The sequence below is a fragment of the Perognathus longimembris genome, chromosome 12, assembly GCF_023159225.1.
Source record: "Perognathus longimembris pacificus isolate PPM17 chromosome 12, ASM2315922v1, whole genome shotgun sequence".
NCBI classification, from domain to species: domain Eukaryota; kingdom Metazoa; phylum Chordata; class Mammalia; order Rodentia; family Heteromyidae; genus Perognathus; species Perognathus longimembris.
In genome coordinates, this window is record NC_063172.1 from 29316018 (window position 1) to 29339359 (window position 23342).

The following is a 23342-nucleotide window of genomic DNA, read 5'->3' on the forward strand; positions in this document are numbered from 1 at the left end:
AATTTAGAAAATAAATGAGGCAGAAGATCAAATGGTTATCTCTCAGGCTAAAACCAATGCAGAGTAAAATGACAAGTGACTTAGGGCAGGATCTTTATCTTCAGCCGGCAAAAGAACCACCTAAACACCTTTTTAAACATTTTCTGCTCCTTGTTAATAATCTTCTAAGGATTCAGATTCAGTAGGTCTGGACTAAGAGGTGAGGTATAAACCCTCTGTCCTCTTTGCTTTTTATCCAAATTAGCACCTCTACTGATTTTAAAACCATAGTCTGATGCTTGAAATATCACCTCTTTTTTACTTGAGATATTTTATATGTCTGTGATCTGAACTGAGATTAACACAGAAAAAGGACCAATAAAATGTAAATTTCTGTGTGAGACAGAGAAATTCATATTTGTTCTGGCTTTTTTTTTTTTTTTCCCTTTGGCTTTTTTTTTTTTGGCCAGTCCCGGGCCTTGGACTCAGGGCCTGAGCACTGTCCCTGGCTTCTTCCCGCTCAAGGCTAGCACTCTGCCACTTGAGCCACAGCGCCGCTTCTGGCCGTTTTCTGTATATGTGGTGCTGGGGAATCGAACCTAGGGCCTCGTGTATCCGAGGCAGGCACTCTTGCCACTAGGCTATATCCCCAACCCGTCATATTTGTTCTGAATCCTTCATCAATCCATTTAGAGAATGTACCTCTTCTTCAAGGTTATGGGCTGTTAATTCATTCTACTCTTGAAAGCTGTGTTATGTGTTTGTCTTACACAGTACATAGCACAAAGTTCACTTAATAAGAGATATTCTTTGCTCTTTTCATTTATTATGAGAAAAGGGAGAAATTGCTTTTTTTCCCCCCTTTCCTGCAACTTTTGGTCTATGGCTAAAATCATGCTCAAATAATTCTTCAGACAGAAGAGAGACAAAGAAACACTTGCCCTAAGAGCCTATAACCATGCTGGAGACACTAGTATCCTTACTTCCACAGTTCTGAAAGCAAGAATCACATTTATTTGTACACTACCTATTTTCTGCAGTAAATAAGCACAATCAAGGGTCACTAATAACTTCTCTGAAACTTTCCCAGAAAATGTTCCTGACTGATTTTCTAAAATTGCCCCTACCTCATGGGCAATTTTCAGGCATTAACTCAGCAGAATACTACATAGTAATTCAAGATACCGGTACTTGGTGAAGAACAAAGACTGCAAAGTTATCCTTCTTCAATCCATAATTTTAGCTACACTATCTACTGCTATATGCCTTTGGGTAAAGTGAGGTTTCTCTGCTTCATTTTACTCATCTGTAAAGTAATTAGGGGAGTTAAATGAGTAAATTCATTCACAGCAATACTCCACACAGGTTTTTCAGCATATATTAAGAAGCATTTTATTTTCATGATCTTGCTTATGAATTTTTAAGTAATCACAATTATATTCAAATTTTGGTTCCACTACTTAACAAGTTAGGTATCCTTAGGAAGTCAACTAATGTCACTGCTTACGTTTCTTTCACAGGGGGATAAAAATACCTGCTCCATCTACATTTCTTTGGAATGGAATGTGATAGCTTTAAGAAAGGAGAAATGTAAAAATTACATTACTGTTATGGTAACTGAGAGACTGGTTGGGCTGACTTGTTGTTATGCCCTTGTCACAAGGAGACCACCAAGAAGACCACCAAGAGCCAGACGTTCCGAAATGCAAAAGCAAGGCTTTATTCAGGCGAGCTGCAACTCGGGCCTTGTCCTACCCACCGACACTGAGGAGGTTAGGAGGAAGGCCAGGAGCAGAGTTTTACATGGGTATTTAAAGGAAAAAATCACAAAGTTACATAAACCAGGTGCAGGCAGGATTGGGGTATGAGGACATATCTGATTGACTCGGGGCTAGGGGTTCTCTAAAAATTGGTCTGACGACATTCCAGGGTGGTCAAAGTATCTGGAACGTTCCTAAAACGGTTGGGGCATCTGGGAAATGGGTTTTTATGGCCAGTTAGTTTTGGGAAATGGGCTTTTATGGCCGGTTGGTTTATTCTTAGCTTAACACAAACAAGATGGTTGCAGTTTCAAGATGGAGTCGTCCTAGTCTTTCATTGTAGCCTATCTATATAACTGATCTTACTATCACTATATAACATAAAAGGTCACTTATGGTACAGAAACATTAATTTAAAGAAACGAGCCTTTAAATAACTGGGACTGCAGAATCATTTCTCTGTATCTTTAAACAAGTGCTAAATGACTACTAAATTATTTGTCAAACATTTTACATTATCAAAAGAAAGAAGTGGTACATAAGAAAAAGTAGTAAAAAGATATCTAAAATTTAATTTTACCTAATAGAAAACTTTTAATGATAGGACATTTTTATCTTAACAGATGAATTTGAGACTAATAATAAATATTATACTTTCTCCTTTACATAAATATCAAGTGATGTATGTGTATAAACATGTACGTATAAATAAATCATGACAATATAGTTTGCAGGATCCATTAAATCTTGTAGATGACTAAACTGGAGGCTACTTCCCATTAGAATACAAATATGAATCTATTTCTAATAGTCTCAATTCTTTCATTTATGTTCAAATATTAAATTTCAGAATCAGTGAAGAGTTTTAATTCATGTAATAATATAAAATCAGTCACTGACCGTATAGGATAAAAATGTTTGAGAATATATATTACAAAAATTTATTATAGATGTATTTACACAGACTATAGATTATAAAAACGTGTATTATGCATAAAATTGAAACTCATATATATTAGAATCCTGAATAATTTAGGCACTGAAGCTAACTGTAATTGCCACATCTGTTATTTTGAAACACCAACTGTAAGCTTAGTAGCTTTTTCTTATGTTTCTAAAACATTGTAATAAAATAAGCACATGAAACCTGCGTGTTCTTAAAACAGATAATCATACCTCCAACTAGTTCTGTTTGTACAGCATAACTCCAACATACTTTTACTTTTTTGCCATTCCTGGGGCATAGACTCAGGGCATGAGAACTGTCCTTGTCTGCTGCTGCTGTTTCTTTTTTTGCGCAAGGCTAGCACTCTACCACTTGAAGCACAGCACCACTTCTGGCTTTGCTCTGCTTATGTGGTGCTGAGGAACCGAACCCAGGGATTCATACATGCAAGGCAAGCATGACACTGCTAAGCCACATTCCCAGCCCCCATACTTTTATTTTAGAGCTCTCCTGAAAACTCTAACATAGCTGCAGATGATGTTTTACAAACATGAATCACCCAGACCTTTATTTCAACTAGATCTATCCATATCTTTATTGAAAGTTTTACATTTCAGTTAAGCAAAATTACAGGTTTGGCTATGCACTGTTTCCAAATTCAAGTTAAATATTTCATTGAAAACTCTGGGAAATTCTCCTACTGTATAGAACATTCTTTTTTCTACTAAGCAATAATCACGTATTGTCCTCTACTAACAATATCAACAGTAATAAAAATAGTACTTAAAATCACTGTTCAGTACTCTAAAATAAGGTTCTAAAACAATACTTAATAACCCAGAGCCAGAAATATTCATAGTATGTAATTAAACAGAAAACTAAGTATGTCCATCATTTTCCAAATAACTTTTGTAGTGAAAAAACTTTTATAAAGTATCAAAATAAAACTGCATATTCTTAGGAGAGAGACACAAAGGTGCAATGTTGATGTCCATTAATCATATACAATAATATTTATCCAGATAAACTCCAGGACAACCACTCTTTTGAAAAATGTTGCCATAGTTTATTATGCATGGATCATAAACAGTATCCAGATTTCCAGAAATAATTAAATTTAAATAATGAGTTTAATATCATATATGACTATAGACAAGAACTACAGTATTTTATTTATGAAGTTAGGAATTAATAAAAATAAATCACTATTTTACTTATGCAGTGAAATACTCCTGTGTCATTCCTAATATAAAGATGTATATTTTTTCAATACAGAGGATATTAGAATGTAAAAATCTTTCCTGTCTTATGGCCCAAAGAATGGAGATACTTTCATAGACTCTGAGCATCAATGTCTTAACATGGCAAGACTTGAATAATGCGGCAATAAAAATTGTGATACATTTATACTTAAGAGTATATCAGGGGCTGGGAATGTGATTTAGCTGTAGAGTGCTTGCCTAGCATGTACAAAGCCCTGGGTTTGATTCCTCAGCTCCACATATACAGAAAAAGCTGGAAGTGATGTTGTGGCTCAAGAGGTAGAGTACTAGCATTGAGCAAAAAGAAGCCAGGGTCATTGCTCAGGCCCTGAGTCCAACCACAGGACTGGCAAAAAATATATATAATATATATATAATATATATTATATATAATATATAATATATTTATATACTTTATTTATATAATATTTATTTATATAATATATTTATATAATATATTATAATATAATATATAAATATATATATATATAGTGATGCTTTCACTAAATTAGTTTTTATAAAAGCTTTAATTGATAGGAGGGAACAAATTTTTTGCAACCTAAAAAAAAAAAAAATCACTTTAAAAAATACTACTTTAAAGCCAGGAGCCAGTGGCTCATGCCTGTAATCCTAGCTACTCAGGAGGCTGAGGATCTCGGTTTGAAGCCAGCCTGAGGAATAAAGTCCATGAGATGCTTATCTTCGATAAACTACTCAGAAAAAGTCAGAAGTGTCAGATCCTTCTCTAGTTGTGCTGTTTACTCATCCCTAAAACATAAACTTAAAAATAAAATCCCTACGCATCTTTTCTATTACCAATTTCTTTCTTTCTTTTTTTTTTTAAGTTTTTATTATAAAACTGATGTACAGAGAGGTTACAGTTTCATACGTTAGGCATTGGATACATTTCTTGTACTTTTGTTACCTTGTCCCTCATACCCTCCTCCCCCCTCCCCCTTACCCTTTCCCCCCCTGAGGTGTTCAGTTCACTTACACCAAACAGTTTTGCAAGTATTGCTTTTGTAGTTGTTTCTCTTTTTTACCCTGTGTCTCTCAATTTAGTATTCCCTTCTTTTTTTTGCCAGTCCTGGGCCTTGGACTCAGGGCCTGAGCACTGTCCCTGGCTTCTTTTTGCTCAAGGCTAGCACTCTGCCACTTGAGCCACAGCACCACTTCTGGGCGTTTTCTATATATGTGGTACTGAAGAATCAAACCTAGGGCTTCATGTATAGGAGGCAAGTACTCTTGCCACTAGGCCATATTCCCAGCCTCTATTACCAATTTCTGTCATTATTTTCTTTCTTTAAAATTGATTTATTTAAGGTGATGCAGAGAAGTTACAGTTTAATACATATGGTAGTGAGTACATGGTTTCTTCACCCATTTCGGTTAACTACATCTCTTCATAGTATTTTTATTTAATTACATGTCAATATTTCTCTATCAAACATTGAAACTATGCTATTCATATTTTGTGTGCATGAAAAGTCACATCCATAAGGCAGGTATGAGTGGCTAATGCCTATAATCCTAGCTATTCAAGAGGCTGAGATCTGAGGATCATGGTTCGTTCGAAACAAGATTGGGCAGGTAAGACCCTGAGACTCTCATTGCCAATTAACCACCAGAAAACCAGAAGTGGCACTGTGGGCTCAAAGTGCTAGAGCACTAGCCTTGAGTAAGAGCTCAAGGACAGGCCCAGGTGCCAAGTTCAAGCCCAAAACCAACGAAAAGATTTTTTTAAAGGTCACATTACTATAAAATCAATGTAATTCTTAATAATGTTTGAAATTATAAAAGTATAGCTATATATTAACATGTTATAAAATGCAAAAAAAGTTGCTAAAAATTATCACACTCATTAAACAACAACTTTGAGCTGGAAGTATAGTTCAATAATGGTGTATGTTTGGCACAATTAAGATTCTGGTTTTATCCCCTGTAGTAAAATGAATAAATAAATGTATGTCAATCAAATAACAGTTTGCAAATTAATGGTGAAAGTTCTCATTTTTTTTTGGCTTTGTCCCTCATATTTATAATTAACCATGATTGTTTTGAACTGTAAATATTAATGTCACTAATCATGACCTTAAACAGAGAGAAGCTATGGTGACAGTAATTTTATCTCTAATAAATGGTAAAACTCACAAGTTACCTGAAAGAAGAAAATGGCATAATACAACTGATTAATTTACATATGAAAGATAATTTATTTTTATATAGCAGCTAGCACTTGCCTATAGTCTTTTTCAAGTCAATATACTAATGATATAAACCACTACCAGAACTGAAATGGATACAAAAGATAAATCCTGCAAACAGCCAGTTATATATGTGAAGGGAAAGGATAAAAATAATTACTTCAATAAATGACCAAAATAAGTCACACACACACACACACACACACACACACACACACACACACACACACACACGAGGCACGGGTGCATGCACCAGTTTCAATGACTGACTTTTTTTTTTTTTTTGCCAGTCCTGAGCCTTGGACTCAGGGCCTGAGCACTGTCCCTGGCTTCTTTTTGCTCAAGCTAGTACTCTGCTACTTGAGCCACAGTGACACTTCTGGCCGTTTTCTGTATACATGGTGCTGGGGAATCAAACCCAGGGCTTCATGTATTAGAGGCAAGAACTCTTGCCACTAGGCCATATCCCCAGCACCAGTTTCAATGACTGAGTGACTACCAGTCAAGCTGTTAGTAACCTATTAAAAGTTTAAAAGGATCCTAAAAGCCAGACACCAGTTGCTGAGGCCTGCAATCCTAACTATTCAGGAGGCTGAGATCTAAGGAATGCAGTTTGAAGCCAGCCTAGGCAGGCAAGTCTGTGAGATTCTCATCTTCAATAAACTACTCTGGGCCTGTGTGGTGTCCTTGAGCATTTTTGCTCAAAGCTAGCACTCTACCTATTTAGGCACAGATCCATTTTGGCTTTTTGGATAGTTAGTTGGAGATAAGAGTGTCAGGGGCTTTTCTGCCTGGGCTAGCTTCAAACCATGATCCTCAGATCTTATCCTCCTGAACAGTTAGGATAATAAGTGAGTTACCAGAATCCGCTGAATTCTCTCTTTTTTTTTTTTTAAGACAAATTTGAAAGATATAATTACAGTTTTAAAAAGTGTGAAGACAACAGCAATTTTATATCCATTACATGTTTAAGGCTGTAGATATTATGTTAAACCTTAGGATTAAAAAATTACTCAGTTTGCAATATGTGATCCAAGATCACCCAGGCCCTGAGGTCAAACTACAGGACAGACACATGCATGTACATGCAAACATGTGTACACACACAGGCACATACACTTTCATAAAAACAAGAAACTACTATTCAGATGCATATTCAAACAAAACTAATTTTGAAAATTTGCTGTGCAACTTGTTCAATTTTCCAGTTAAATTAAAGCATGGTCATATTGGCCATTCCTTCTGCAAAAGCTCTTTCATTCACTTATCAAATATCTAAATCAAATTTCATGCAAAAATAAACAATATCAAGGTATGGACATTCCATTATTAATTAATCAATCCCTGATTATATACATTATAGCAATTCTACGTCATTATAGTCAGTCATTGCTCATTTATGCTTAAAAATAAGCCAGCCTAAACCCACAGTAGTTTGCCATTTTACTGATTTTGGACATGTGATCTGAGGATAAAGAAAGTACATATTCATCAAATTTTGTTATGCCAAGGATGTACTTTGCTAGTAGCAACAGTGACAATTCTTATTTCCTATAAGATTCATATATCCATCAATACTGCCTGAGAAAGCAAGCTTCCATCTTAAACTTTACCCATCTACGAAGGCATATGTGAAGAAAATTTTGATTTAAAAATTACCTCTACAAGGTAAAGTGGGGAGATCTAAAGAGCATGTGCCTAGAGTAATCTTAGTAATGGCAATCTCTAATATTAAATCATCTTTCATGAGAATCACAGTTGCCAAGATGATTACTGAATTATGAAAAATAAATATCTTAATGAAAATAAGAGGTAATATTTAAAAGAAAACAGTATCCTTAATTATAATAATGCTGCTAGGTATAGTTAATAACCCTATACATTAAAGAAAATCGAGCTTTAATGACCTGGACCACATCAGGGTCACAATTGGTAGCAGAACATTGATCATCATATAAAAGCCACCAAACACATGAAATGAATTACAGTATACCACACATCAAACACTTTGCCTTGGTTCTTCCTTCCTCTAATCCTACAGACAGGAAATGTTCTACATTTCCTTTGAGGTGACCAGACAGATTTAAAAGTACTCCCTTGTTAAAGAAACATTTGAATCCTTCAGTTTTCACCAAAAAGGAGAGAAACTGCAGCTCAGCATTATTGCTACTACTGCACTACATTTCCACTTGCAGCACAAAGGTGGAGCTCCACTGACAAGGTACTGTAACAGCACAATTTCTTTATCAAAGGGTTAAAAACAGTACAGAATAAATATGGAAAAGTATGTTTTCACACTGTGGATAATAAAAATCAGGTAAATTCACCCATAAATAATATGGGTTTGCCTATTTGGGGTATATCTAAATGAAGCTAAATACTACTAGAAGTAAATGTATTTTAATCTATACCATCTTATAAGTCACCTGAATATTTCTAGGTCACCAGAATAAAAGTTTAGTCTCTTTCAGACATCATTATAGTTTAATTTGACAATGTACAAATGAGGCTGATGTACTATTAATTTTTTTTAAAGATGTTAAATTTTGGAGCATTTTCAAATACATGAATGAAAAATAGATGCAACAGAGATTTGAGTGGAGGGATACTTGCCCAGGGAATTGTTTATCATAATATTTCCTAGAATAAAAAAAAAGAAAAAATTCTACTTGATTTTATTGTTCCATTTTCAATGTAATTGTGTATAGCATAATGACTGCATGCCAGAATAACAAGATATTATGATTATTTTTCTGTGTAGATCATTAATATCTCTTCTTTAACTAAACTTTACAAATGACATTATTAATTTCTAACTCTGTGTTATGTTTTCTCTAGTTTGTGGACAATTCTTAAAAGTTTAGTGGTACTATACCTCAGTTTTATCAGGTGTTGTTTAAAATCACCTGGAAACACTGAGGTTGTGTTTCACTGAACATACACTACATGGATCCACTCAGAAATGAAGTAACTAGGACTGCATTCTATTTGACCTACTGTCCGTAGTGTGTTTGATAAGCTGACAGGGGACAGGGGTTCTTTTCACTGCTGTGTCAGTTTATCAAGCCCATAGTTGGACAACAGACAATACAAGTAAAGGAAAACACAGCCGCAGAATATAATTTTCTCTTGTAGAGCCGCTCTGAACTCCACAATATACAAATACTTTATACACATGAGTATGACAGTTTTCACTAAATAACTATGGCAATAAGTGATCTAGATTAAAACTTATCCAAAAACTCATGTTATAACACAGATTAAAAGGTTAACACTAGGAATTTACTTAACGAATGGTGACTTTATCTTTTAGCTATTCAGATTTTTACATGGAAAATGTTATAGTGGATGATATATATATATGTGTTGTATAAAAGCATACACATATAATACATACATATATGCTATATGGATTCTATGTATGTATATATAATTTTATTCTAGAATATTACAAACCAAAGTTTAAAGGTGTACCATAATTATGACTAAATTACTTACATTTTAAATTGTAGTACTTAACTTTCATTAAAAAACTATGTCAGGTAGATTTATAGATGACAAATTATGCTGAGAAAAAAAAGTTTTCCCCACTCAAAATTTGATGCTAACATTTAGTCGCACTGAAACTAACATATTGGTACGGTGGTCAGAACAGTGGTTAGCTTTGGCATACAGGTACTACCAGTTGAAACAGTAATGAATGTTTCTGGTACTGACTAGTGTGGCTGTACGCATATGTAAAATTTCATCAAATTATGTACAAATGATTACTATAACTTCCTAAGCTATGATTCAATAAAAAGAAAAAGATTTGAAAACTCTCTAAGCCAGAAAAAATTAGCTGACACTTTCCCTTACTTATTTTTACAACCATGTCAGTACATTTTACCACAAATGTGGAATGTTTTTATATTTAGTTTTTTTAAATGAACTATTAGAAATGATGGACAACCAATGGGTTTTCAGATTATGCAACTATTTATCTTCAACAAACTTAAAATGTTTTCAATCAGTATAAGTATTTATAGTGAACAAACAGGCACCCAGTAGTTCATTCTAAGATAGAAAACGCAGTAGACACAGATATACTATAAGAAAGATAAGCATGTGTATTTAAGAGTTATTGATTGGTATTTTAGAAAGTAAGTATTGCTTTCACACAAAACCTACAAGGATACCTTGGACACATTTTACCTTACTAGTGGTTACCAAGTATTCTTATGTAATATACATAAGCAAATTATTATTGACCATAGATACTAAATGAAAGAAAGATGGTGGCTTTCTAATTTTCTTTCTAATTAGCATTTTTCCTAGTGGTGGAGATAGAGGTTCTTGGATAAGTACAAACACTAGTTAACACAATAAAATGGTTCTTTCTCAAACTGTAATGACAAAGCCTATATAAGGCTTTACCCCACATTTGTCAGTACATTAAATTCAAAATTCACTATAATAATTTTAACTACCCACACATAGCTAAAATATTTTGTTAAATCATTAAGCCCATACGTGGACAACATACACACAAGTCACTCATCCATGAATACTTAGTCAACTATTTAGTTTAACATTCAATCATTGTTGTTAGTGGAAAAACATAATTCTTGTTATATTAGACACATGGAGAGAAGTTTTACTATTTTTAAGATATGTCTTATATGTTAGTAGTGACAGTGAACAACTATTATATTCCTAAAATTTTAAATATGATTTTCTTTTGTGCCAGAATTAAGGCTTCTACTCAGGGCCTGGGTGCTGTCCTAAAGGTTTGGGGCCAAGACTAGTACTCTACCTCTTGATCCACAGCTCCATTTCCAAGTTTTGGGTGATTAATTGCAAACAAAATTCTCAGGGACTTCCTGCCTGGGATAGCTTTGAACCTCAAGCCTCAGATTTCAGATGAGTAGCTGGGATTATAGGTGTAAGCCACTGGCCTCGCTACATTTATTTACTTTTAAGGCATATTTTAAAGATTCACTGTGTTTCCTGGCATTTGTCTTCAAGCCCAGAAATATTCATATAATAAAAACCTATAATATTAGTGCCTCAACAAAAGTGCACAATCAGGAATTGATATATTCCATATAGTGCTATAGTATAGTTTTATTTTCCACTGTATTTAATATAAGCAAAATATTATGACAGAACTATAACATAGATTCCTACTAAATCCAAACATATTTTATTATTTATTCTATAGTTTCTTTCTAATATGAATTTCTAGAGGATAGTATAAAATATCAATAAAAGAGTGAAATGCACTTAAAAACATTCCATAATTTATAAAACTTGAATTTATGGTGATTCAACCCTATTATTGAGATAGCTTTGGGCAGCCAACAGAAAATATATTCACAAAAACCTACATCCTGCTATAAGAAATCACAAAAGATACAGTTACTTTGGTGAAGGCAAAATACAAATTTAAAGCCTACAAGAAGATTGGCTAAAGAATACAACAACAAATGAAAACTGGCTAGTATTACTTTCAAACAAATTTTTAAGCAAATTAATCTGAATATTTAATATCCCAAATCCCTGCCTTGTTAAAGGGAGGTTATTTGTACACTAAGCATTATAGGATCAGAGTCAAAATGTCACTAGGTATGAAATATACCTTGCCTAAAACAACACAATGGCTATTGAGAACATTTGTATATAAAAAGAACTAAAAAGAAATTATAAGTTGGAAGAAGGAAGAAGAACATAGTTTTCAAGAGATTTGTAGGATTTAATATTAATTGTAGAATTTAATCTTATCTAGAAAGGAAGGCTGATAAACTAGGTTTTACAAGAAAGCATAAAAGAAAAATGGCAAAAACGGAGCTAAATTCATCAGGAATAAAGAAATGCTATGGTGAACATTTCCATAAAAAGTGACTTTCCTACTCTTAAAGAAATGCAACTATGGATTGTTACTGTTCCTAGACTTCAATTCCTAACTGTTACAGTATATATGTCATCAAAATTTGAGGTAATCTCTAGAGTCAGGCATTGTGGCTCACCTACAATCCTAGCTGGTCAGGAGGCTGAAATCTGAGGATCATGGTTCAAAGCTAGCCTAAGCAGGAAAGCCTGTGATACTCTTAACTCCAATTAACCATCAAAAGGTCAAAGTGGAGGTGTGACTCAAGTGGTAGCCTTCAGTAAAAAAGCTAATGGCTGCCTCCAGGACTTGAGTTCAAATCCCATTACAGGCACACACAAAAAAATTAAGGTAATCTCAGTCATGCATTCATTACTCATATCAATGTAATGTTACTTCATTTGGGGAACCACAATCCTTTTCAAAAGTTAGGGTAAGTATTATAAAATACAATGAAAATATATTTAACAAAAGAAAAAAAGTAGGAGGTTATATTTTCTTTATATTATCAGGATGTTAATGTATAAAATAATTATAGTATCTGAAAATACCTTTAGCTTAGATACCTTCGAGTTCATTAAGGGCTATGTATTTAAAACAGTCAGCAAGACAGTTGACCCCATATTTTTAGCAAACTGTCATTTTAAAACAAAGCTCAGAAAATTACTTACACATCCGAGTTTGGAAAATCAAGATACACTGTATAGTAACTCATTAAAAACCTTGACAAGGGGCTGGGAATATGGCTTAGTGGTAGAGTGCTTGTCTAGCATGCATGAAGCCCTGGATTCAATTCCTCAGCATCACATAAACAGAAAAAGCCAGAGGTGACGCTGTGGCTCTAGTGGTAGAGTGCTAGCCTTGAACAAAAGGAAGCCAGGGACAGTGCTCGGGCCCTGAGTTTAAGCCACAGGACTGGCAAGCAAACAAACAACAAAGCCTTGAGAAGATAAGTAAAAGGGTAACTACTCTTGGAGGAAGCATCCATAGTACGGTGAACATCATGTTATGGAACTATGAGCCATGAGGTAAGTTTTTAACAGCTTTAACTTCTCATCAATTACAAAATAATAAGATATATTTAACAACCCTTGCTTTGACTGCTGATGTAATATCAAGCACACAGAAAAAAAACAGACAATATCATTTTTACAACAATTGTCCACACAGAAAATGAAAAGTAGATGGAAAATAAATACTGTATACTCTTCTAGAAGTATTCCACCACAGCAAGTTGGAGAGAAAAATGAATCTGTTATTCTATCTTTTATTAAAAATGAAATTCTATGGATTTAATTGCCCTAGAACAAGCTATCAGAAAGCTTACTTATAAAAAAAGTCTTTGGGTTTGGCAAAACATATTTTCATTAATGTGTGGATATTTTTAAGAGAATGAAGTTCTTTAGGAAAAACTGATATTAATACCAGATCAAGTCTTGTAAGTAATGAATGCACTGAAAAAAAGATTAGGAAATGTCTATAAAGAAAAAAGATGGCTGAAAAATATAACAATTGAGAAAGTTTTAAAAGGGCTATGGAATAAATTGGTCACAGATAAAATCCTAGAGAGGGCATCAGAAGACCCACAAATATCTACAGTATAAACCAAACTGTACTGAGCAAATTACAGATAAAATACAGGTTTTTCAAAGTACAGATTGAAACTTAAAAGACTTTCTAGGTAAAAACACTATGATGGAAGAACAAGTTTGAATAATTTAAAATGTATACTATTTATCCTAAATATGCTACAATCATCAGTTTATTAAAAAGTTTCTTAGTATAGGCATTAAGAAATTCAGATAATATGAGAACACAATGAAGTAGACAGTCAACATACAATTGTAAATGGCTTCCAGTTTGATCAAATTCTCTAAGACAAATTTCCAGATATGTTTGAACTCAGTCTTGCTCAAATGCACAGAACAAGTGGTAAGAGAGAAAAAAAAAACAAAACTCAAGTCACTAGAATCATTATAACATACTCAACTTTGATATTATTTTGGCATACAGTAAATACATGTAAACAAATAGCATAAAACTGTTTTAAGATGTATATTTTGTCAATATAATTTTCATGTTAATCTGAGCACAAATACATAGGACAAATAGAAAAAAATAACAAAAATAAGTTTTATTTTGTTTCCTTTTATAGTACTGAAAGAACTATTAAACTTTGGAAAAGTAAATATAAACATTTACATGTTAAAATGATTTTTAAATATATTAATTTTATTAGACACTTATGTTAATATTTATATCTGATTATAACTCATTTCAGCTTATAAATATATGAGCAAAACCATCGGTTGAACGATCAACTACATTTAAAAAACACAACAATTCTAACCTGAGGAATGCAGTTAGTATATTTTAAGAATCCCAAGTAAAATGAACAAGAAGGCCAGTTTTTAAAATAGTCTACACACTATTTGGAAGAATACTATTGGGGAAAAACCTAGTTTCTAAATAACAAAAATGTAATGAAATATGAATTTGAAACTTTCAAAGCTTCAAATCTTCATCTATGAATTATTTAACCTAAAGGCAATAGGTCTTACAAGAAACACAAATACAGTCATTAAGATATAGTGCTACAAGAATGGGTAACATAAACTGACAATTATGTGTGACACGGGAAAACTACTTTAATGTCTATATGCTTAGTTTTTTTATTCTCTCAAACAGATAATAATTATAATACTTACATCTAAAGATTGTTAAGTGCATCAAGTGAGATATAACCATTGCCCTGAAAGCCTGAATGTGAATCGTTGGTTCCAAGTAAGTCCTCCATAGATGCTAACTGCTGCTACGTGCTACTACTGAGACATTAATAGATGCCCAAAGGTGGCCAACCCCTGCTGTAGATACCTGAAGAAAGGCGACATTAGCTTTAAGTAAAATGAGAACAAAAAGTTTAAAAATAGCAGGGTTTATTTCAGAAATTAAAAGACATTATTCTCAAGAATTTTTAAAAATTAAAGCAATACTGAACAGCAAAGGAAAAGTCGTATTATGGATCTATAACCATTCAATGTAAAGGTTTTCATAATAAAAACTATTGAGCCAGGCAATAACAGCTCATACTTGTAATTCCAGCTACTGATGGTGAGATGTGAGGATCATGGTTCAAAGCCAGCCCAGCAGAAACATCTGTGAGACTCTTATCTCCAATTAACCACCAGAAGCTAGAACTGGAGTTGTGGCTCAAGTGGAAAAGTACTAGCATTGAGCAAAAAAAAAAAACCTTAGGGATAGTGCCCAGGCCCTGAGTACAAAACACACTAGCAGCTCACATAATGCATGTGTACACATTCACACATGCCCCGCAAAAAGGCAACAACAAAATAACAACATTTGAAAGATTGAATAAAAACAAGCTAGAGAACTTGTTTAAGTGAGCCAGACCCAAAGAAATATGGACTCTATGGTCTCCCTCATAGGGAATAATTAGCACAGGTTTAGGCTAGCCACAGCAGAGGATCACAAGAGCCTAATAGCTATGCCCTTATGAATGCATAGGATAATGCTAAGTGAAATGAACTCAATGTTATGGAAACGACTGTTAAATCACTGTTGTAATTACTTTCCACATGCCATGTGAAACCATAGCTTCTATTGTTGATGATCCTCTTATACCCCCTTCCTGTGGGTTATACCAGCACTATCACTGTATCTTATCTGAGTACATTGGAAACTGTATATACTTGTATTAGAACTAGGAAAGTGAAAGGGAATATCAAAATTGAGAGACAAAGGATAAACAGACAAACAACTACAAAAGCAATACTTGGAAAACTGGGGGGAAAGGGGAAGGGGGAGGGGGAGGGGAGGATGAAGGAGGAGGTAACAGACAGTACAAGAAATGTATCCAAATGCCTAACATATGAAACTGTAACCTCTCTGTACATCACTTTGACAATAAATAAATTTTAAAAAAGCTAGATTTCAGGAAAGTTGAAAATGCATACATACATTAACTACATTCACATAAAGAACACCCTAAACATCAGTGGAGTAAACAAAATATTTAGTTTGAACAAATATCTAATAAAGAAGCAATTAATGGTATGATTGGAAGTACAGAATGAAATCAGATTTGGAAGAAGGTGAATGCTGCATTAAAAGACAGGGATTTGGGGCTGGGGATATGGCCTAGTGGCAAGAGTGCTTGCCTCGTATACATGAGGCCCTAGGTTCGATTCCCCAGCACCACATATACAGAAAATGGCCAGAAGTGGCGCTGTGGCTCAGTGGCAGAGTGCTAGCCTTGAGCAAGAAGAAGCCAGGGACAGTGCTCAGGCCCTGAGTCCAAGCCCCAGGACTGGCCAAAAAAAAAAAAAAAAAAAAAAAAGACAAGGATTTTGTTATAATACACACTGAGCACTTTGAGAGAGTTGGTATGACCAAATATTTCAGAAGGGCACATTAAAGCACAAACTTCTATAGTATCTGAATTCACACCATAGTGTTGAATTGCAAGTCACCTAGGCATTGTAATTCCTGTTAAAAGTGGATATCCGTATTCCTCAGGGATTGCCCCACTGGCTATTTCACTGAAGGAAATAATTCGTGTTTCCTTGTTACATTTCCTCATGCAAATAATGTCCAGAGGTCTGAGAAGGCTTGATCACAATACTCTAAACAAGACTTAAGTTTTAAGTTGGCTTTTTCACCAGTAGGTGAAAAATGTTAAATTAGTTCACAACAAAATGCAGCATTCAATGTTTCATAACCTTTTAGGCACTATACTGTCTAAACAATTAGTTAAAAAACAAGCAAGTATTCATGAATATGATCAAATCAGAGGAAGATCACACTATATTAATGAGTTCAAACAACTATAGGTTATAAAACACTAGTAGAGGACAATCTATTATTTAAGACAGACATACATGCACACAGAAAAAGGAGCTAAAAGTCTTACATTTTACTAATAACTTTAAACATCTGTATATGTCCTTATACATAATTTTTTGTATTTTAGATATTTAGTAAGATTCTTTGCCCCTTTTAAAATTTGCTTATTTTTATGTGTTTATTTACATTTTTGTCAGTTATGGAGCTTAGAACTCTATGTCTTATGCTCTTGCTCAACTTGCTTGCTCATGGCTGGTGTTCTGCCATTTGAACCATGCCTCCAGCTGGCTTTATGTTAGTTAAGTGGGATTTGCCTAGGGTGACTTCTAAGAACTGAGAACCTCAGCCTCCTGAGTAGACAGGACCACAGGTATGTTCAACCATTGCCCAACTCACCTACTTTTATGTATTTTTTTTACTTTTCAGCAGTACTGGGGTTTGAACACTTGAGGCATACCAAACAAATTTTGCCTTTCTATACAGATAGAGTTTCATGCTTTTCCTTGGGGCAGCTTAAGATCTCAATTCTCCTTCTACTACCCGTAAAACTGAGATAATAGACCAGAGCTACCACATTTGGCTTCTTCTTTGAGACAAGGTCTGAAGAACTTTTTGCCTGAGCAGGCCCAGAACTTCCAATTTCTATTTCCCAAGCAGCTAGGATAGTAGACTTGAGCCAATATGCTCATATCTTAGCCCACTTTTAAGTGGGGTTTTGTTTCTATTAGTGAGTGTGAAGATTGCATTGCATATTCTGGACATAAGACTCTGATTATAATTTCCAAGTATTTTCTCTTTTTTTTTTTGCATTTCCTTATTTTTTTGTCAGTGAAACTGCAAAGGTGGAAAAATATAGCGAAGTATAATTTATCTAAGTTTTTCTTTGTCCCTTGTGTATTGGTGTCATATTTAAGAAACCATTATTGAATTCCAAGTCAGAAAGATTTACTCATATTTGTTCTATAAATTTCAAGCTTTTGATATATAGCAACCTCAGTAACATTTATTGAAGTGACTACAGTTTATTATTGATTTATCTTGGTATCTCTTTCAAAAAATTAACCTGTAGGAAATGTGATTATTTATTTGTGAACTCTCAAATCGATTCACTGTTCTATATGACAACTATATACATTATCTTTTCTTTGCCATAAGTTTAAAACTCAAGAAATGTGAGCCATCTGACCTATTTCTGCATTTTGCCAGTTATTACTATGTAATTCTAGAAAAAAATTATCACCCAGAATAAACTTCATCCTCATTAGCACGATTCCTCATTTTCCTCTGTTCCCATTCTCTGGGAAACATTAATTTACTTTCTGTCTCCAGTGTTCTATATACTTTGGACAATTCATATAAATGGAATCATACAATGGTAGCCTTTTAAATATCCACTGAGATTTTACAATTAAATATAATCATAAAAATAATAAGACCTAGTAAACAGAGTCTTTATAGGTTTATATATTCATTTTTATTCTGAGTCACTCCTACTTTGATTACTTCATTCGTTGTGGTTTCTATTTCCTGCTATTTCTCCTCTGATGTTGATGACACAGCATTTCAATGAGAACTTGAAATGGTTTTGATGAATTCCTATGTAAATACCTTTTGTAGTTTAGGTTTGTATAAATGACTTTGGAACATGAACTTTCAGGAGAAAACTAGTGGGCAAACCATGTCATCTAGTATGCTAAAGTTCACATTTTGACATTCTAACACATATCCCTAACCTAAGGCTAGAGGGAACCTTCAAAGTTACTGTATATATTTGAAATTCAATTTTTCCTAAGCAAGGGCAGCAGATAGATTCACCCAAGAAGAAAAGGACAAACAAAAAACAAAAAACAAAAACACTCTGTGGGATACTAACATTAAAAAGGCTGTTTAGAAAGGAGACAAGAAAACTGAAAAGATGTATCAGAGGAAAAAAATGTATAAATTCATTACTTGATTCATACAATTGTAATCTCTCTGTATATCACCTCTATATAACAATAAATTAAATAATTTTAAGAAAGACTAAATTGGATCTGATCATATAACATAATATTTATTGAAAGGAACTCCAGGAAATAAAAAGAGGTTTTTCTTGTTGTTGTTAAATTTAAATGGGGCAAGGAGTCTTTATTAAGCCACGGCATCTGCACTCCTCTATTCGCTTAAGAGAGCACAGCTAAGAGGGTTTGTTTTTCTTTCTCTTTGCCCTTTTTGTTTCCTTTCCTTTTTCTTCTGTATGTTCATTTATATGTCTTTTGGAGTGTAAGGGGAAGCACAGAAATGGAGGGACAAAGGGCAAAAAGAAGCAGCAATGGTACTCACTACATACCATGTTAAAAATGAACTACTATACATAAAATTGGTATAAAGAGTGATGAATGCTCAAAGGCTATGTCCATATAAGAAGATGCTAAGCAGAATGAACTCTAAGATATGGAATAAAAGGTTTTTCATTGTTGTTGTTATTTTAAATTTACTATGTGAAATTATTTTTCTCTTTTGTTTATCTTCCCTATGGTTTATCCTCTGTTTTCACTGTATTTGATTTTGGTAACCTGGGTACTGTACATAGGTTTGTCTGAACTAGGGGAGGGAAGGGGAACATGAAAATGGTGAGAAAAGGGATAAACGAACAGCAATACTTACAAGACAATGTGTTTGTTGTAAACTAACTGTACAACTTGCGGGGGGGGTGTTGGGGAGGAGAGAAAGTGGGAGAAAAATTAGGGAGGAAGTAACAAGTTTGACAAGAAATGTACTCATTAACTTACATATGTAATCATAACCCCTCTGTACCTCACCTTGACAATAAAAATTAAAATAAAAAATAATACGCTATAAGCCAACTGCACAACTGGGAGGGGAGGTTGGAGAGGGGAGAAGCATGGGAGAAAAATGAGGGAGGAGGTAACAAGTTTGAAAAGAAATGTACCCACTGCCTTACCTATGAAACTGTAACCCCTCTGTACATCACTTTGACAATAACTCAATTAAAAAATAAAACAAAAAAAGAGGAGACAAAGGGTGAACCAATGCAACAGTGATACTAACAACAATATGTTGAAAATAAACTCTACAATTCTTGGTGGGTTCAGGAGCGGGAAGGTGGGAGAAAAATGAGGTAGGGATAACAAGTTTGACAAGAAATGTACTCATTACCTTACATATGTAATTTTAACCCCTCTGCATATCACCTTGACAATAAAATTAAATTTTAAAAAAGTGATGAAGATGTGTAAGGTGAAGGGAAAATAAGTATCAACTCACATGTTAGAGCCATTTTAGAAATACAATTTTTGGATACACAAATAAAAATAGGAGTTAGGCATGCTAGAGTATACTTGTAATCTAAGAATTTGGGAGACTAAGAATAGAAAATTGAGAGTATTGCCTGGACTATTTAGCAAATTTGAAACCAGGCTGAAATATACAATGAGAATAATTTTTAAAAATATAAAATTACATACCATTTCTAAGTAGTAAATGTATTACTAAAAATTCCAATTTTTTCCTAGCTGTAACATTTATAGGAGAAATGTTGGAGTTTAGCTTTTAAAGAATGAGACTAAAACATCTGAAAAACAGACCAGCAGGAAAAATAAGACACTTGTTCATCTGTATTTCTGTGAGTTTTCTCACTTGGTATTATTTGTAACATTATTTTTATGTCTAGCATCAATGCCAACGTCAGTAAAAGTATGTATTATTTTTATCATGTTGATTACATATGTTCTCCAGTTCAGTTGTCTATATATGCTTGGTGTGGTTTGCAAATACTCAGCGACAAAATCCAGAGCAGGGCATTTTCATAGAAAGTGTTTACTGTGACATTTCTCCTTAGAAGTTTGCTTTTCCTTACAGCTTTGATCCATATGACATCCATAGTCCTATGTTTCAAGTAATGGCTTACACAAATTAAGAAAAGGCTTCACTTTGATACAACATGACTATGGTAGGATGTGGTGGTTCTAGAGAGAACCTCATTTTCTTATGTGATTAGAGTTTTGGTTAAATTTGAAGCCTGCTAAAATTTTTCCAAACCATGCGTCTTCAGTTTTATGGCCTCTTGGTACTTACACTCTGTTATTCATCAACACTTCACAGAAATACTTGATTTGTCTGAATGAATTTAAAAACCCACAACTGAAGAAAATCAGAAAAACCTGGTTTTAAATATCAAAAGATCCTGAATGACAAAAATTTCTACAGGCCACACTAAGCAAGTTTTATTGATCACTGTACTTCTTGCAGGATGAAACTGTTGCAAAACTCAACAAAAGAAAATAAACTTACTGGTAAATATCTTTCCTGAGGACAGACCTTCCAAGAGGATTGTCAGCTTGAGGAGCCATGGCAACTGAGCCTATCTTCAAAACCATGGTATCTTCCAGTACTGACTGACTAACTGTAATAAAAGAGATACAAAAACACAATGTGAATCTGTACATAACTTTATACAAAGAAAAACTCTGAACAAAAAAAGTATAACTGTGTAATTTTATTAAAAAAAACATCATGGGAAACTTTTAAGTACAGACATGAAAAACCCAAAAAATTCTGTTGAAAGTAAACGTATGTAATACTTTTCCTAACTCTCCTTCAAATTTTATTTCTGGGATTTTTCTGCTAAGTACAAAATTAGCATTAAAATAAGAAGAAAATCTATACCTAAAAATAGAGTATACGATATATAGCATATATACATATAGGTATATAAAGTCATACGTTTAACTAATTTCACAATCTTCTTCGTCATAGTTCTTAAACATTACATTATTACCTAGAAACATGTATAAAACCAACAACGTTAGCAACAAACAGTCCAAACTATATAAATTTGTATGATTAAAAGAAATATAAAACATACTACCTTGCACACAGACATATAGTATAGCACTTAAGTTCTCAAATATCATAAAACTGAAGAGAAATATAGCTACAATTACTAAAACTGTACCTAAAATAATCAGCTAATTATAGGAGAGAAATAATGATGGCAAAAGAACAATAAGAATTTCTTTCATGCACTTTTTAATTCTACTCATTTCCATTGGAAAACTGCTGGAGAGCATTTAACTTAACACCTATTTAAGAGTTCTACCTCTTAATAAATTTTAAAAGTAAGGTACAACAACAAAAAAAGGTAAAAGGCTATATGAGTCCTATTTCATTTCTTTGCACTGAGTATTTAACATTTAACTATGTGTTCTTATAAAGTTAAACCTTTTTCCTCTAATCCATTCTCTAGTTTTAATATCTTTTCTAGGGACTATTAAGGATGGATGGGGGTTCTTGATGGCCCTATTCATTTAATTTTACTGTTTTATTTTTCAAACAATACCTATTATTGTGGTTGTTAAAACAATGTTTACAACTACTTAAAATTTGTTCAAAACATGCAACATTTTTTTATCTTAAATATGTATTAAAATTTAAAGGGCTGGATTATAGTTCAGTGGCAGGGTGCTTGCCTAGCATGTGAGGATCTAGGAATGATTTTCAGCACTGGAAAAACACAAACAAAAGCAAAACTATCATCTTCTGCAAATAGAACAGAGAAGGACTGGCTGCAAGACATCAGGAATATCCTGAACAGAACATGCCTACAAAAGCATACAATCCATATTTCCCAAACTGTGGTGCCCAAAGAATGCAAAAGCTAGGAGATTATTTCCAGCTGCTTCAGCAATACACTTCATATGGTCTGACTTAGATTAGTCCATAAAAGAGAAAGTTGGAATGAAGAAATTTGGAAAAATTGAGAAGAAAGATAATCAAAGAAGGATCCAAAAGAAGACAAAGGTAGAGGAAGGTAAAATTAAGCAGACGTACGAGGAGAGTAAGCAGTGAAAGGAAAAAAAGAGGTAAAGTAACTTAACATAGCATGTAAAATAGGTAACAAAGAGTACAAGTAATGTATCCAATGCCTAACGTATGAAACTGTAACCTCTCTGTACATCAGTTTGATAATAAAAATTTGAAAAAAAACACACAAGAGTAAAGACAACAGCTGTTAATGTTCACTGTAAAATAGCTCAAACTGAAACTACTACTAAAGCAGCTGCACTATTTTCAAATTACTAGAGTATTAGCTTGATTAAAGGTCTTTATACTATAAACATTGCTTACATTTCATAGATTTTGCATTTGGTGCCAAACTTATCAAATAGTTACATGTGGGTAAAATTTCTGATTAAGCAACAAGTATCAATTAAATCAACAAACAGTAAACTTAGAGAATAGGTTCTATCACAAAGGGGAAATTGTACAATTAGTATACTTGCTAATTGTTGTTCCAGGCTTACAACTCATTATATGAAAGTTTGAACTGTAATAGAAACACTGCAACAAATGAGGTACACATGGGAGAAAAGTGATGTACTTCATATTACACAAAACCAGATCCAAGAAGAGAAGTTTCTGTTAGAGCCAAAAGTGCTCTCAGTAGATTATATTCAC

General features: G+C 33.6%; 1 protein-coding gene across 7 annotated transcripts in view; it reads right to left on the reverse strand.

Annotated features, from left to right (window-relative positions):
- Vps13b (vacuolar protein sorting 13 homolog B) overlaps positions 1-23342 on the reverse strand; it is a 535466-nt gene that overhangs the window by 240773 nt on the left and 271351 nt on the right. For all 7 annotated transcript variants that reach the window (XM_048359303.1, XM_048359299.1, XM_048359305.1 and 4 more), the window contains exon 30: positions 21177-21288. In XM_048359303.1, the coding sequence (XP_048215260.1) occupies positions 21177-21288 (112 nt within the window). The remainder of the gene's footprint in view (positions 1-21176; positions 21289-23342) is intronic.